The sequence below is a fragment of the Lagenorhynchus albirostris genome, chromosome X, assembly GCF_949774975.1.
Source record: "Lagenorhynchus albirostris chromosome X, mLagAlb1.1, whole genome shotgun sequence".
Lineage (NCBI taxonomy): Eukaryota > Metazoa > Chordata > Mammalia > Artiodactyla > Delphinidae > Lagenorhynchus > Lagenorhynchus albirostris.
The window spans coordinates 115852383-115870163 of record NC_083116.1 but is presented as its reverse complement, the minus strand read 5'-3'; the positions used below and the strand labels follow the sequence as shown (position 1 = coordinate 115870163).

General features: G+C 41.3%; 1 protein-coding gene across 5 annotated transcripts in view; it reads right to left on the bottom strand.

Moving 5' to 3' along the window:
• The window catches only part of SH3KBP1 (SH3 domain containing kinase binding protein 1), a 344191-nt gene that overhangs the window by 144488 nt on the left and 181922 nt on the right, over positions 1-17781 (bottom strand). For all 5 annotated transcript variants that reach the window (XM_060136885.1, XM_060136886.1, XM_060136881.1 and 2 more), the window contains one exon: positions 7764-7893. In XM_060136885.1, coding sequence (XP_059992868.1) covers positions 7764-7893 — 130 coding nt within the window. The remainder of the gene's footprint in view (positions 1-7763; positions 7894-17781) is intronic.

The following is a 17781-nucleotide window of genomic DNA, read 5'->3' as shown; positions in this document are numbered from 1 at the left end:
TACAAACTGATATTCATGACCCCAAGAGTCTAAACAAGGCACAAAATCCCGTTTAAAAGATTTTTCGTTCTTAGTATCTTGAAGCAAGAAAATGTATAAGTATTCTAGAGGGGGGTTTTCACCAACGAGGTTTGAAACCAATCATGGCTTCCATGTCAATGTAAGGGGTTTTCTGCTTAGCAGCAAAGACACCAGAAAACCCTATTTCCTGAAACATCTTAATTGAGGTTTTGCCATATCAGTCATGAGACTGTACTTAAGCATGAGGACATAGGACTCACCCAGTGTCAAATGCAAATTATCTTCTTTTTTGTTGTTACAAGTAGAGGTTATCAATAGCATAAGACTGGACACATGGCTAAAGCCCAAATCTCTCTGGAACCACGAGTAAGTACATAGACTACACACACTCTGCCCCAGTTTGAGGGTGAACACACACACACACACACACACACACACACACACACACACACACACACCCTACAGAGAGTACCATCAGCAGGTAAAATGGTTTGGTAAAGACAAGCTCAATTAATATATGCATTACTCTAAGTTATGCAAAAAATAGGTCCTATTACGGCTGTGAGCTGAATATCGAACTGGAGGCCAGTTACACAGCTCCCTCATAATAAGTCTGAGGGATGAAAAGGTAGGCTACATCTACAGAGAGACAGAGAGTGGAACTGAGTGAGAGAGAGCAACTTGTCTAACTTTTTAGAAACATTCTTCAGGAAAATGGGAAATTCCATTAGGGACCATCGTGTAAACTTCTGGGCCATGTCACTCCTAATAACATGAAAGGGATTGTAAATGATCAGATCAACAAATTAAATGGAATCAGGTATTGCCAATTTCTGTGTCCTGCAGACATGGTGGTACACCACTGCTTTGAAATCTGCCCTTTTTGACAGATGTGCTCTGTCCAGTTAAAGCAAAAACTTAGATATTCAAATCACTGGCTACATAAGGATAATCCAAAGAAACAAGTGTTTCACATGTTCTCCTTAGACTTGTAGCTCTTGAGGACTTTGATGGCAAAGTGGAGCAAGTAACAGTGGCTAGTTTTTATTTGGGTGAATTTTTATTCTGCCTAACTTCCATCACTAAGGTAACATTACTCCCAAGGAATACAGCTGTTTTGTGAGCCAGGCCCCCCAGAACTGAATGGCAGCAGTCCTTTTCATGTCAGAAAAAAGGAAGAAAAAGGAATCAGTATTTCAATAAAGTTCCTCCAAGTACAAGAGAACCTCCCTTTCTTCTTCCCCAGGATCAAGTCTGAGCATCACTGAGGTAGACATGGCCCTGCTGTCTCTGAAAGGCCAAGCATTTCTGCAAAATACCCACCCCCCGCCCCGTCCACTGGCAGCAAGAGGACTGGAAATGGAGCCTGGGCTGGGGGTGAGTGAGGACACACACGTTCCATCTAGAGAACAGAAGAGATGGGCAACTGGAAAGTCCATGAATATGAGTGCTGTTTATTTTTTTGGGGGGGGGGAGGAATATTCTACTGTCACTATTAAATATTAGTACTTGAAGGCAGCAAACACTGTAAAAGGGAAGCATTTTAAAATTTCAACACAAAATCATATGCTTATGCTAGCATCTAATTTTGCCTGAAACGCTATTTCATCAATTTGCTAATTGCTCTTCACTGCCAACAGAACCTCATACACAAAACAAATAACATTTAATATTAAAAAGTATAGAGACACCAAAGCGTGGGTGGGGGGTGCCAGCCTGGCTTTAGCTCTTATAGGCAAGGGGCACAAGCAATCCATTTCTTACAGCTAATGAAATAAAATGTTTCCATATCATGGGAGTGGTTTGCCCTAAGTTTTAAAAGGCCATCTCCATCTTTGCCTTCACTTGACGAGTCACTAAAGTATCTGAACCTAAAATTCAAACATAAGGAATTAGGAAAATAAAGTCAATTCAAACTTAAATATCATGGTTATTAATGGTTATAGAAAGAAAATGCAAACCTTCTCCCTCTGAAAACTATGGGAAATAGCTTAAAATGTTTCTGCAGCTAAAAGATGTTTTTCTTTAAAACAAGAAAACAGGAATACTTTTTAGTTTTACAAGAATTATTTTATAATCTAAGAAATTAAATAATATAAAAAAGATGTTGGAAACAGGAAAGTCACATTTATATCTTAAATGTGAAGCAAAGTATATATGAAATTGAAACTGGGTAGTAGTCATATCTGGATTTCTTTGCCTCTACATCCAAATAAATCTTATAGATCAAGATATTTTCTGATTATAATTTAATGCAATAATATCAATATAATTTGTAATTAGTTCTATTTCACACCATTTAGTCAATACTCGCATGTGCAAAATTATAACTGAAAAAGTAATTAATTCATCATAATCTGTGATCATAAGAAGAAATAAGTTAAACTGTACTCAGATTTGAAATTTGTCAGATGCTCCGTGAAAGGGTAAACTACAAGCCGTAATGGGAGCAATACCAAAGTATGTGCAAATTATATGCAGGAAGGCCTGCATGTAATGTTGGCTTCATCACTCAGAAGCGAGGCCACACCCAGGACTTCATCTCACTGGGCTTTAGTGTTCTCATCTGACACCAGGCTAGATGAGCTCTCAATTCCTTTCCATCCCTAACATAAGATCCTGCCCGCACAATTATTGCAAACCCTTGGATGTTTTGTTTTTTAAAAACCTAATTTACTCAACATTTTTTTTCACTATTGATCTGCTACATGGGAGCCCATTTCACTCTTTTTTAAAAAAATTCCCTGTTTGGGTACCATTTTGCAAGCCCTAATGAGTGCATAGATCTGGGTGATAATCATCAGTGGCTGCTAATATTCAAAACCAAAGATAGCCAGACATATGAGCCTCCAGATAGACTATCCATCACCACCTATGAAGCAGTTCTGTCCCCCCACCCCAAAAAATCTCTCTCTCAAACCTGAATTTAACCAAGGCCCTGGATCCAATTATCAATTTATAGGAATATAGAGTAAACGACACAGCAGAGATGAAATCAGCAAAAGGCAGGCTGTGGGAAAGTAACGCACAAAGGACCTCAGTTTCTTCAGCAAAAAGTAGCAACGAAAAAAGGCAACATGGAAGAAGAATCTAGAGATTCAGAGAGAGTTGAGACATATCAACCAATCACAGGGTATGTACCTTCTTTGGGTGCAGATTCAAACTAACAAATTGCATTAAAAAATAGAAGACTATTAGGGGAAAGTGAACACTGACCATATAGGTAATTACTTTGAGGAATTGCAATTATTATTATTACAATTCGGAGTGATAACAGTATTTAAGATACTCTTTTATTGACACATATTGAAATATTTATGGATGAAATTATAGGATATCTGGGGTTTGCTTCAAAATAATATAGGGGAGGATCGTGTAGTGGTATAATTACAATGAATTGGCCACAGGTTGCTAACTGCTGAAGCTGTGTAACAGGTACACAGGGGTTCATCATACTATTCTCTCGATTTGCGTACGTTAGAAAATTTCTATAATAAAAAGTTGACAAAAATCTTTTTGAAAAAGCACCTTTAAAGTTCCATAAATGCTATGAAAGGTAAAGATGCTTTCAAATTTAAATATACAGCAAAAAGTTTCTGCCACTACCTGACAATGAATTTTCTTGTTTGAGATAAAATGTCTAAATCAACATATCAACCAACAGAACTGCTGTAACTCTTTCCTTGATAGATTAGATTACCCTGAACAAAGATCTAAAGTTTAGAGATTTTCATAACCAACTACCACATATAAAAATACATCAGGGTAAAAGAAAAGCAAGTTCAGGCAATTTATACCTTTCATTCAAAGCTAAAAATGCCTCCTCAGAGTAAGAAGGATTCAGCAAGCATTTACTGAACACCTACCATGTGTCAAGCTGTCGTGGCACACTTCCTTATAAATAAAATGCAATGTTTCTTCAATTGCATTCATCCATTGGTTAACAAAACTCAAATGAATAAGTATCCTCAAAAACCTTCTGGAAGTAGCAATGTGAAGACTACAAATATCAAAGAAGTGTGTGCACAGAGGTAGGTGTGTGTGTGTATAACAAAGAGATGTATGAGGATACACTGTACACAAAGTTTTCTTCATATGTACCAGGATATAGATTTTTATCTGTCTTAAAAAAAAACCTCCCCCAATGTCTACTAGCATTTAAATTGAGAGGATTTTTATATGATGTCACTAGGATCTCGAAAAATTACCAAAATGGTGTAAAACATTAGGAGTTTGACTTACTCCCAGATCCATGTATTTTTTTAACATTAATTAATTAATTTAATTTATTTATTTTTGACTGCAGCGGGTCTTCGTTGCTGCGCGTGGGCATTCTCTAGTTGCGGCGAGCAGGGACTACTCTTCGTTGTGGTGCGCGGGCTTCTCATTGCGGTGGCTTCTCTTGTTGCAGAGCACGGGCTCTAGGCACATGGGCTTCAGTAGTTGTGGCACGCGGGGTGTGTAGTTGTGGCTCGCAGGCTCTAGAGCACAGGCTCAGTAGTTGTGGTGCACAAGCTTAGTTTCTCCACGGCATGTGGGATCAGGGCTCGAACCCGTGTCCCCTGCATTGGCAGGCGGATTCTTAACCACTGCGCCACCAAGGAAGCCCCATAGCCATGTATTAATTAAGCACCCTCTGTGAAAACTGTAATTTATGAAGGGTATTAAGTGGGCTGGTCTAACAAAGACCTTTATTAACTATAGTTCGGCTCATACCAGAGTAAAAACCTAGATATCTTTTGTGCACTAACTACATTTGTCTTTCTCAGTTCTATGATAAAAGTAAATACGCATTTACTATAGTTATACTAGATGTTATCCCTGGGGGAAACTGCATGAAGGGTTCATGGGACCGCCCTGTACATTGTTTGTTTGTTTTTTTTTTTTTGGTTTTGTTTTGCTTTTTGGCAACTTTCTGTGACCCTATAATTATTTCAAAACAAAAACGTGTTTCTTTTGTAAAGTAAAGTACACTGAAACTACTAACACCATTCTCTGCGGATAGGGAATGAGCAGATTCACTCTAAAACCAAAGGTTCCTCGTAGACAAATCCTAACAGTATACATAATTTCTGCATGTGATCTGATCTAATTATATATATTTTACCATCAGAGTGTAAACAGTTACTGAACAGCCTGTGAGAACACTGAGAGATGGTATTTCTCTTTCAGGGGATTATTTCAATTTAGCAAGCCCTAGGGACATTATAATCACATCTGCTTTCCTATGAAGCCCTTTGTGACCACCGCTGTCCCTACATCCCCATGGGACCGGCCTCTCTCTGCCTGTGTATCCCACTTTTCCTCAGATACCCGGCTAGCAGAGCACGTGTGGTGCTTTCCTGAACTGTCGCTGACTTGTGCACCCCCTTTCCACAGTGCGAACTGACTGAAGACAGGGACCCTATCTGATTTGTCTCTGTATATCTTCAGTACCTTGTACAGCATCTTAGTAACAACAGGGGCCAAGTAAAAGCTGAATGAATGAAGAATAGAAAAAAGAAGGAAAGCAGGAAGGATGGATGGATATGGACAGACAGGTAGAAAGATCAATAGATGGGCCCTCTTCTCCTTAATTGCACATACAGGAAGATTACAAAAGCCATGTACTTATTTCACAAGCATCCATCCTTGTTAGGAGAACATGCCTCTCCAGAGACCTCAGAAACCCCCTTGACAAGGGACAGTTCCTGTGGCAACTAAACATGGCTGCCGGAATTACTAGGCTCTCCTAGCTCTGAAATGGCAGGTTTTAATTGAATGAGCGTTGGGGACAGCAGTCTCCATGAGAGAAACAGCCCCTTCAGAGCATGTGACAGAAGGCAAAGTGATTGGGAAGACCATTCCACTCCGCCTCCTAACCTCCTGTCCCAGGAATTCCAGCACTGTGTGCTTTGAGCTAAGGGGTCAAGCAGGGTCAAATGTCCACATTATTGACTTGGAGTAAGAGGAGACAGTTTATTTCAACAGTTCCAAAAACACAAGAGGTATGACTTCTCTGAGCTCCAGCTCTGAAAGCATAGCTAACATGGCAGGATAACAAGAGGTCAAGGTTCTCCCAAAGATGTGGTCCAATACCTCTCCAGATCTCCTTTTCTGCCTGAGTACAGGAATCCCAAAGTAATTTCCAAATGCAGAGACAATGCTTCAGTGAGCACAGTACTAACCAGTGTGCAAGCAGCCTCAACTTACTAGCTGGCTGTGTCCCAAGAATTCATCATGATTAACAATGAAAGTGACCACTTAATAGAGGGTCTTCTATAGGTGAGGTGGTTTATACACATTATTGCTATTGGAACTCATAACACACTTCCACAGAAATAATGGTAAAATGACCCGATCTGGTCCTCCCTCCAAGAAAGCCCATTTAATCCACCATATCCCTAAGATATAGTATTCTTATTATGGGACCCAATTACCAGGTACAATACTACTCCAGTGTATGAAAGGAGACACTATGGCAGTTAGAATTCTAATGTGCAAGTTGGAAGCCATAGAAGTCCCACTATCATGGGGTCAAGGACACCTTCTCCCCTCCCGGCCACACCCACCAGTTGGCCCATGTTAGCAGAGAACCTCCTTGCCCCATACCAGAGAAGGCAGCAGGAGCTTCAAGATGCTTCCTCTGCCCCCAAATCACCTCCTGTCTTTCCTATCACAGACCCCAGGATGGAATGAGGTTCAGGGATGGGGAGCCCCAGACTTCGGAAACCACTGAGCCAATTGGCCAGCGCCACTGAACACCAAGTGAGGGAGGTGGCCTGAGCACGACTCCAGAAATGGCTTTACCTCCAAATTGGGGATTTGCCCAATCATGCTACTGGTTAAAGAGACACAACTAACTTGAAAATACCACTCAAGTCAGATTTTTCCAAATGGAAAAGAAAGCTGTTTAAGAATTATTTTGACAGGACTGAGCTGTCTTCTTGTTAGAAAGGAAAGTCTGCAGCCCCAGGTAGTGCCGAACCGCTAAGACACAGTCGAGCCTCTACGACATTCACACCCATGACCTTGGCTCAAGACGGCACAAGAGATACACAGACGTCCACGTAGGAAGTTGGGTTAGCGACTGGGAGAACAAAGTTTCCCGGTCCTGACCTTTTGCTCCATGAGCTGGAAAAGGCAGCAGAGAAGCTGGAGGGAGGAGAGCTTCAGGCCCTGGAGAGAGAAAGACCTGGAGTTCGTTCTCACCATCACAGACGGACACGCATGCTCACCCGAGGTGGGGCTGGGCCCTCAGCTGGCTTGGCAGACTGTCAAGGGAGCTGGCGCCACGCGTCCTGAACATTGCCTTTCTTCCCACCAATGATTTGTGTGTGGGGTGTGTGTGGGGGGGGGTGTGTGCCATTTTCTCCAAGTTCCTCAAGAGATGCTGAGAAATATTAACAATCTCATTTGGTTCATTTAAAAAATAATTATCAACTTGCAGTGAGTGACATTTTAGAAGTATATGGAAGCACAGCAACATGGGCCATCCATGGGGGACTATGAAGGCCGACAGTCACCTATCCAGAGATGTTCACAGTGTGCATCTGCGCACTGGGGGGAAAGGTATGCACCTCACACCTTTACAATGATAAACCTACTAAACCACGGTGGGTTAAGGCAGCATAACCAAGAAAATATTCATGAGCTTCTGTCACAATCGCTTAGCACAGGCAGTGGAACCAAGGGGAGGCTGGAGCGGCACCCGTGGGTGCCCCCACCCCTGTCCTGCATGGTGGGAGGACTTCCTTCCTTACTTGACTTGGAGAGCTGCTCATCCTGGGAAATGCCGAGGTCGTCCGACTCCCCTGACAGCTCCTTGATGAAGTTGGAAGGAAACATTCCAGTCTTTCCATTGAGAACACCTTCCCACCATCCTTCTTCTACCTGCACAGATGTGAACAGAAGAACAGAGGCAGGGTTCAGGTTAGATGTGGTACTTGCCAGTTTTCTCTCCCATCTGTACAGTGCCGAGTGCACAGCCCACACAGGGAGAGCTGCAGGACCCAAAGCTTACAGGTTAACAGGGAATGAGAAAGCAGACTTCACAGGGTCTCGAGATTCAGACTCAGGAAGTGGGGTTTAACCTAGGGACCATAAACGCAAGTGGAAAAGAATTAACACTTCATTTCCACTAACATCCAACTGAAATTTGGCATTTCCTTTGATTAGGAATATACGTAACACACCAGAGTAATAGAAGGACCTGTGACGTGACACCAACCAAATCGTATTTTTACATCACATCGTAGATACTGTGGGTATTTCAAGATATCGTTTGCACTCTTTGCTACCTTTAAGTGGTGGTAGTTATCACACCTGCTGGGAGACCCTGTTATTCAATGTATTAATAAGGAATTATTTATTATTTATAATAAAGAAGTGCACATAGATTAGTATACCAAAATTTGTTTTTAAAATCGCTTGATAGCTACTTTAATATAAATGGTTCCTTTTGTAACCTTATGTGTTTTATTTTATGCATATAAAACCATTATTTAAAAACTGAGAATGGCTCTCCCAGATTACCAAACCTAACTTGATAGCCTAACAAAAACAGTTAAGAAGCTGTGGAATAAAAACTCAACCAGAAGGTAGAAGGACTCCCTGTAGCTTTCTTGAAGGTTCTAGATTACCCTGAGATGAACTGATATGGGATGAAGGGAGGTAGGGAGGGCAGCCAGACTGCAGTCATCTGGGTGGGGGAGTTGAAGGCGGCATCTGGGGAGGGGTGAGAATGAACAAGGCAGGTGCGGATTTGAGAATCTGTGAGGGATAAGCTGGTCTTCAGCAACCAATTAGCTGAGATGAGGGAAGTGTAAAAAAAAAAAAAGTCATCCCCAAATTTTGTGATGGAGCCACTAACAGAACAGCAGAAGTGAGAATAGTGAACTGGCTTCTCGGAGGAAAATAACAGGGCATTTTGAGAACAAGGAAGCACTTAGTTACCAGTATGGTGTAGTATAATAGAAAGAAACCTAGAAACTTTTTGGAATTTTTTTTGGCCACGTACATGTATTACTTCTTCAAATCAACAAATACAATTTAAAAGCTTAAATAATTAAAATGAAAAGAAAATTAGAGTCAAAAGCCCAGTTCAAATCGTATCTTGCGACTCATCGAATGTCCTACTAACTCAACCCTGGCTTTCCCATCTGTACAGTGGGATAATTAGTACACTTGATCAGTGTTAGAAATAGATGTATTATGATTCTACACTAGGGGCTAGGGACACAGGACTGTACATACCCTTTTTTTCCCCCTCAAGAAGTGGACAATCTACCAAGGTAGAAAGGACACATGGTTTAAAGATGGTGGAGGGTGGGCATGACCCAAACCTAGCAATGCAAGGTAAATAGAAAAGGAAACACCATGCCTTAGCACAAACCAAATGTGTTACACAAAGTTGAGCTCGCCGAGATCTGGGATGCTAAGGGAAGGCTTGGAGAAAAAAAGGAATCAAAGTTAAGGTTGGCCTTGAAGAGCAGAAATGCCAGATATAAGTAGCGGAGGGTGTGTGAGAGACATTCAGGAGGTGCTGACACAGCCTCAGAATGGAGACAACCAGAATGGCATTTTAGAGCACGATTTAGGGAGCTCATGGGGGTACAGACTCACAGAGTGGCCATCATATCTGTGTGATCACAGAATCTTCGGGAAAGAATCCAGACAATGGCACCCATGCATGACTATCCTTATTCAATACCAAATCACGGCATTTCACAACGTTTCTGTTGAAATCATTCCATGTGTCTATGTCAACTCAACCGTTACGTATTATCCTTTCAAGGAGCTTTTTATAGGATTAGAATGGTTAGGAAGATTCACCATAAGCCTGAATATAAACAGTCACAGGATTTGTAGCGTGGGGTCCTTTGTGCTTGTCTTGAATAAGGAACCATAAAATGACCTTCTTTCTCCCAGAAATCACACGTCAGGAGGGAAAGACCAAGGGCTCGCACCACAAATGAGCAGTCCCTGGCGTAATCCCTGACAGCGCAGGGCAGCTGGGCCGATTCCATTTGATTCAGTTTGACAGTATCTAAAACGCTCCTGTTCCCAGTAATGAGTGGCTCCAGCCCGAGATCCCTGAAGGAAGTGCTCCTGATGTGTGGGATCGGCAGGCTGCCTGCTGGGAAAACAGGGGTGTCTTCACCTCGCCACGTCCCCACATGCCCGCATCCCTGTCACAGCACAGTCTGAGAGGAATGGCCAACAGGGAACCAGCAGACGTCTATCCTTAGCCTCACGGGGCGCAGAGGAGCAGACAATCAAACCACTGCTCATCGCCTGGGGGGTACACTTCCCATTACAGGCACCACGGAGCGGGCGGGCGTCTGTCCCCAGTAGCAGAGAGAGCTGTTCGGTGCTATTTCTTCCTAAAGACTGCTGCTCTGGTTGCAAGATTCAGGCTGGTGATATGAGACAAATGATCCCCAGCCCCACACTATCCCTCTTCAGCGAAATTCTAGTTCAACTTCCTGCATAAAGATGATGACACTGCAGCCCATAGTGATTACATTCACTCATGAATGGATGGATGGATGAATGAATGCATGGCAGGGAAATCAATTGGGGGAAATCCTCCATAGGGGCCTATGGAGCCCTGATTCCCCCACAAAAGGAATTTTCCTTCCTGTGAGGAGCAAAAGGGACCAGGAGACCCTGACTATATTGCACACTGCTCTTAATTAGGTAACACCACACTCAGGTCTGTGTGACCCTCCGGATTCCACCAATATTTAATGAGCACATATTCCGCACTGCCCTAGGACTTCGGGACAGATTCACTGGTGAACAAAACAGATAAAGACCCCATCCTTGAAAAGCTTCTACAAGAGTGGAACATACAGAGTCTGCACACTACCTGCTTAGAAATCAAGTTGCTTATGTTTATGTTTCTATATTTAAAGAGAGAAATGCATCCCTTTGTAATAAAGTGAGGATTATGGATGTTACCAAGGGCTTATGATTTCTTTCCCAAGGAAAGCATTAAAAGGGGACAGACACCTACCTTCTCCCCACCAACACATACTCATCAACAGGCTTCTGCAGGCCTTGGCTCTAGGTTGAGAACAAACCCCTGTGCTCCTCGGAGAGCAACCCAGCCAGCTCTGGAGCCCATGGCTGTGTTCCAGGAGAGAACCCCACCTTCAGCCCAGAGCTGGGAGCACGGCAGCTTTACATGGTAGTGTTTGAGAAAGAAAGATGCAGTAAAACCACTTAAACAGTTTGTGTCTGTGTGCCCTGCAATTCTTAAGTCTTCGCAATCACCAGCCTCTAAGTGGTTCAGGGCCCAAGGAAGTAGTTTCTAGTTCTTAGCCCTGTTGCAAGTTGGGGAAGAGGCTGGGTGAATTTCAACATCTCCACCTCCACCCAATCTTACAAACATTATCTACATCTGTAAGGCACTGAACAGGATGCCTGTGAATACAAAGATGACCTTGCTGTCTGGGGTACCTAACTACCCAGAATACAGGCACACCTATTTTATTGCACTTTGCTTCACAGTGCCTCACAGATGTTGCTTTTTTTTTTTTTTAACAAATGGAAGGTGTGTGGCCGTCCTGCATCGATCAAGTCTATCGACGCCACTTTCCCAACAGCATTTGCTCACTTCGTGTCTCTGTGTGACATTTTGGTAATTCTCAAATATTTCAAACTTTTCCATTATTATTATATTTGTTACGCTGATCTGTGATCAATGATCTTTGATGTTTCTACAATGACTTGAGAGCTCAGATGACAGTGAGCATTTTTTAGCAATTAAGTAATTTTTAGTGAAGATATGTACATTATTTTAGACATAATGCTATTGCACACTTAATAGACTACAGGATAGTGTAAATATAGCTTTTATACACACTAGGAGACCAAAAACTTTGTGTGACTCACTTTATGGCAATATTTGCTTTATTTCAGTGGTCTAGAACCCAGCCCGCAATATCTCTGAGATATGCCTGTAGTTCCTACTTTCCACTGTTGAAGTTTTACCTGTCAACTGTACCAGGAAGAGGAACAAGATTCATCAAGTCTAAAGTCTACTTCAGGGTACAAGCAGCAAGACAGAAAAATCCATTTAAGGGTTGCTATAGCTTTTTACATCCAATTGCCCTTTGTTACCCAAACCTCAGTCAGAAGCACACTGGAGAGGAGGGTGTGAGGGAGGAGGGAACATGGGGGACGGAGAGGCACACAGGCAAATGGAGTCAGCTTCATTGTTTCAAGAGCTGTTTTACCATTCTTTCCAAAAAGAACAATGGACAAATCAAGCTCTAAGGAGAGGCCCACACCTCAACATCACTAAAATTTTCCTCAAAATTTATTCATACTTGGTAAGTTTTATGTTTCTGGGAATGTATCCATTTATTCTAGGTTGGCCAATTTGTTGGCATATAATTGTTCATAATAGTCCCTTATGATCATCTATATTTCTGTGATATCAGTTGTAACCTCTCCTCTTTCATTTCTGATTTATTTATTTGAGTTCTCTCTCTCTTTTTTTCTGAGTGAGTCTAGCTAAAGAGTTGTCTGTTTTATCTTTCCAAAAAACCAGCTCTTGGTTTCACTGATCTTTTCTATTGTCTTTTTAGTCTCTATTTCATTTATTTCTGCTGATCTTTGTTATTTCCTTCCTTCTACTAACTTTGGGCTTAGTTTATGCTTTTTCTAGTTCCTTGAAGGCATTATGCTAAGTGAAATAAGTCAGACAGAGAAAGACAAATACTGTATGATCTCACTTATATGTGGAATCTTAAAAAAAACCAAAAACAAACACAGAAGACACAGACTCATAGATATAGAGAACAGATTGGTGGTTGGCAGAAGCAGGGGGTGGGGAAGGTGAGCAAAATGGGTGAAGGGGGTCAAAACAAATTTCCAGTTATAAGATAAATAAATCCAGAGGATGTAATGTAAATAATTACCAATACTATACTGTATATTTGAAAGTTGCTAGGAGAGTAGATCTTAAACATTTTCATCACAAGAAAAAAAATTGTAACTATGTGTGGTAATGGATGTTAACTAAACTCACTGTAGTGATCATTTTGCAATGTATACATATATCAGATCATTTTGTTGTACACCTAAAAGGAATACAATGTTATATGTTAATTATCTCTCAATTTGAAAAATGTATTCAGAAATAGTTAAATGAGAATTTCAATACCAGTCCTTTTTCCTACCTGTGAGAGGTAGGGGAAAGCACTTTGGAAAATGTTTTAAACTAGAAAAACATCAAGATAGTTTTTTAAAGTTTTTAAAATTGAGATATAATTCATTTAAAGGTACAGATCTTAATGGTACAAGTCGAACAGTTTTGACAAATGCATACACTCGTGTAACTCATAGTTCTACCAGCATACAGAGCATTTCCATCATTCCAGAAAATTTCCTAGTGTTCCTCCCCCGTCAATCTACCTCCAAGCAACCGCTAATCTGATTTCTATCACCTATGATTGGTTTTGCCTCTTTTAGAACTTCATGTAAATGTGTTAAGACATAGTTTTACCTTTTGAATATTGCTGAAAAAAATACAATTTGCTTTCAGAAAACATCCTTTTCTACTTGTGGAATTAGTGGGAGAAAATATTTTTGAGGGAACCACTTCCTGAAGTCATAAATACCTACATTATTTTCTATTTGTATTGGTTTAAATAACCATCCCTGTTGATCTGGGGACATGGAAAGCTAGTCATGCCAACTATAAACAAGTGTTACCTTGCTTCTAAATGCCTGAGCCAATATTTTCCCCCAATTCCTATGTCCTTCATTGTCTAATTACCTCTTCCAGGCAGGGCCAGAACATTCCATACACACAGGAAGTTGATTTTTATCCCCTCCCCTTATTCTTTTGAGAATAAGCCTATTCCACATGAGGGGGGTCCCTCAAAAGAGAAATCTGTAGGGTCATCCAGAGGGAAATGACTTAAGAAAATATATATACGATTTTATTTAGGACCTAAGCAAGCTCTGTCCAATGAGACAGAGCAACATCCACGATTTTCCTGACAGTGGCAAGGGTTTCTGGTAGGGCTCTTACAGACATTCTTCAGCAATGCTTGAAAGTCCTGTCCTTCAATACACCTATGGGCTAGTCTACAGGTCCCCAGATTCCTAATGACTCTAGGCTACCCTTACTACCATTCCAGCTTGAAAATATGAGCAAATAATAAATCAAGCCAGAAAGATAACCTTTCTGATGAATCAAGATCCTGAAGCTTTATCCTGTAACTATTCCCTGGTGAGTGAATTGTCTATGGGGACGCGTTCACCTTAGAACAGCCACACGTAAGGAAACTTTGAAGGGGGTGTTCCTTTAAAAGTTCAGTGTGCAGACGTAGAGAATGGACTTGAGGACATGGGAAGGGGGAAGGGGAAACTGGGATGAAGTGAGAGCGTAACATTAACATATATACACGACCAAATGTAAAACAGATGCTAGTGGGAAGCTGCTGCATAGCACAGGGAGATCAGCTCAGGGCTTTGTGACCACGTAGAGGGGTGGGATAGGGAGGGTGGGATGGAGATGCAAGAGGGAGGGGATATGGGGATATATGTATATGTATAGCTGATTCACTTCGTTATACAGCAGAAACTAACACAACATTGCAAAGCAATTATACTCCAATAAAGATGTTAAAAAATAAAAGTTCAGTGTGGGCAGCGGTGTCATTTTTCCCTCCACCCCATCTGATTGCATCTGCCAGCTCCTGCTTCCTGTACTCCACACCTGCGCCCAAAGCTTCACAGGTCATCCCCAACCTCAGAGCAAAGCTGTACTAACGTCCTGCCCTCCTTCCTCGGGACTAGCCCAGCGCCTTACACAATACAGCTGTGCTTGCTGAATGAATCCAAATACTCCTCACCTTCCACATGTCCAGTTGAAATGTCACCTATTCTAGGAAGCATCTTCTTCCCTCTCACTGAGTACCTTTGTTTTCAAATTCCTCTCTCATTTGTCAACGCCATTATTTGCCACTCTAACAGTATCTCGGGTTATTAGTCACCTTCTTAGTTGAGTATATCTTACCCTCCCCGACTATACCAAGCATGTTTCAAAGCAGAGTTCTGTTCAACAAATCTTTGGATCTCTATAAGCACAGTTTCTCTTACCAAGTAAGCACTCAAATATTTGATAATTCCCATAGCTATGCCAATCTATTATAAATACATTTAAACTTGCAAAGATGTTACTTTTATGTGGTTGTCGCCTGTTTTGTATGCCAATGATTCTAATCTAATCATCGTTGCTTCTAAACGTGGCTTCCCCCTCCTTAATATGAACGTTCTACCATCTCTGTGCATTAGGGAATCAGAGATGTACACCCCAAAGTTATTTGGAAAAATAATTGTAGAGCAGCCTGGGCTCTTTAGATTATCAAATTACAATTTAAAAAATCTTACATTAATGTTATCTTTTTTTGAAAAAGGATACAAACCCTTCTAAAGCAAAGGGTGCCTTAATGGGTAAGAATTCAGGTATGCTTTGATCACCTATTAATTAATCAGCTTTTAAAGGAACTTGACTTCCCCGTCAAGTTTTGGGCAAGCACAAAACAAAAAGGCCTCCTTTTGCACATGCGAGTTCTCAGAGTTCTTACACCAAAAATGAAATGAGGATAAATTGCCCATCCACACACACAGAGGTTGTCTGATTGAGTTAAAAGTTCTGAAGAATTTCAAGGGCCTCTTTAACTCCTGCTGAGAGAACCAAATCTCTCTCCATGGCACAAGAAGTAAGATGCCTAAGTTTCTAGGAAATGCAAGTGACCTTCCTTTGCAAACGACAAGGCCAAGTTAAGCTCTAAGTCAGAAAGTGAAGCCTTCAGTATCTAGCCAGCCTGACTGGGGACCACTGGGAAATACCTCAAAAACTAACCACAAAGAACAAATAACAGCCAGAATCTCTGAATACCCCTTGGGCCACCACGAGGAGAGACTGGATGAGACCAAGCTCATCTAGCACAAGAGGAAATGCAGCGCCTTTCCCAGGCTCTAGACAACATAGATAGGAAAACGAAGAGGTTTCAAAGCACTTTAAAACAAAAACCAAACCCCAAAAATAGGCCAGCAAGCCAGTTTCAAAACTTCAGCGGCCCTCAAATGCCACTTCTCCTCGTAACCCTGTCCACGTGCCATCTCTGTTCTTATCATTAGAACTTCGCCTGCATTGATCAATCCTCCCCACGCTGGACAAAAATGTCACAAGTGTGTATTTACAATGATTTCCTTAAAAATGCCTACCGGGGATTTAGCCTGTTAGGTTTCCTTTTGGATTGGCAGCCCAGTCCCATTAAGTGCACAGTGACTTTTTTTTTCTCCCTGCAGACCAGCCAGGAGGCAGAAGTGTGGTGAGCACTTCCTGAGCGACCTTCACTTTGCTCACCCCACTCATCCCTGGACCGCCCCACACTCTCCATTTCTCCTCTAGCCACGCTGCAGAGACCCATCCAAGCTGAGCTGCTAACTTCTGCCAGAAGGGCTGTTCACCCTACCAAGGGTCAGGGCCGTGTGCACCCAAACCTGTTTCCGTCCATTGCTCGTCCTGCTAGCACACCATTTGGTTAAAGAGTACAAAATATGTAGGTTTGAAGAGAAAAAGCTAGTGGCAAGAAGGAATAGGATAATAATTTGAAGGTTTAAAAAAAACGGTGCCAAAACAGGTGTAGAAAAAGACAACTAAAAGAGATTAGGGGTGAGGGAGTGTAGAATTTTAGAAGAATTATTAACCCTGATTGTTTCACTTATGTTGTCCTCAATCCACTTTAAAGAAACCAGTGGGAATAGCAGAGGATGCATCACGGATGCAGAGAGGATAGACCTCAAACCAGCAAACCCATAGTTAAGGGAGATGCCCTGGCTCTATGAGGCTGTGTTGACAAATGGCAGACAAATACACATTTTTATATTTTAAGCTAAGATTACATGTTAAGATATATGTATATCATTTTTTAGGATTCTCTACTTCATTCAACTGTTCTAAAAAACCGGTCCATACATTCAAAACCTTCCTAGGAATTGTCTCTTGGGGTGGGAGGGAGTATGGGCATTTGTGTGTGTATAGCTTTGGAATACTGCAGAATTAATCTATTAATTAATCAATAAAAATATATATACACACCTACACAATACAATACATTATATTTTTATTGACCAATAGATTGATTCTATAGTATTGCAAAGCTATTACTATGGTCTTATCTCAACCTGCTCCTGTGATTTAAGGGGTTTTGTTTATTTGGGATTTTCGTTTATTTTGTTTTTAGTCTTCTGTGGAGTTAGACAATAGCTACTCAATGGCATTTATATAACACCCATTATAAGAGAAAAGGGCAGATTTTATATTATACAGTGACAATGGCCCAGGATCTGCAATATGACAAGTAAATTTCAACAATAGGGAAATTAATTTTTGATGATATAATTTAAAAAATATGGATTAAAAGGTAAACCTTTATGTTTTGTTTTACACAAATAGCATAGGCTACACAGTTAATTTTCCTTTTTCCTGCTTGAAGCAAGCCCAAATGAAGCCTAGCACAGAGCTGGCAGGGATGGAAAGGAGGCGGGGACCGTAGATGGTGGTGAAGCTCTTCTCCCAGGCAAGGAGAATAACAGCCCTGCAATCATTCCTCTCCTTTAGCGACCCTCGTTCGGTTTCCCTGGAGCCAACAGGCAGTTGAGAATGGGCAATATTTCCCAGAAATTTATTAATAATTTTCCTCACCTTAATTTGTATTTCTTAAAATATTATTACAACATTAAAGGAAA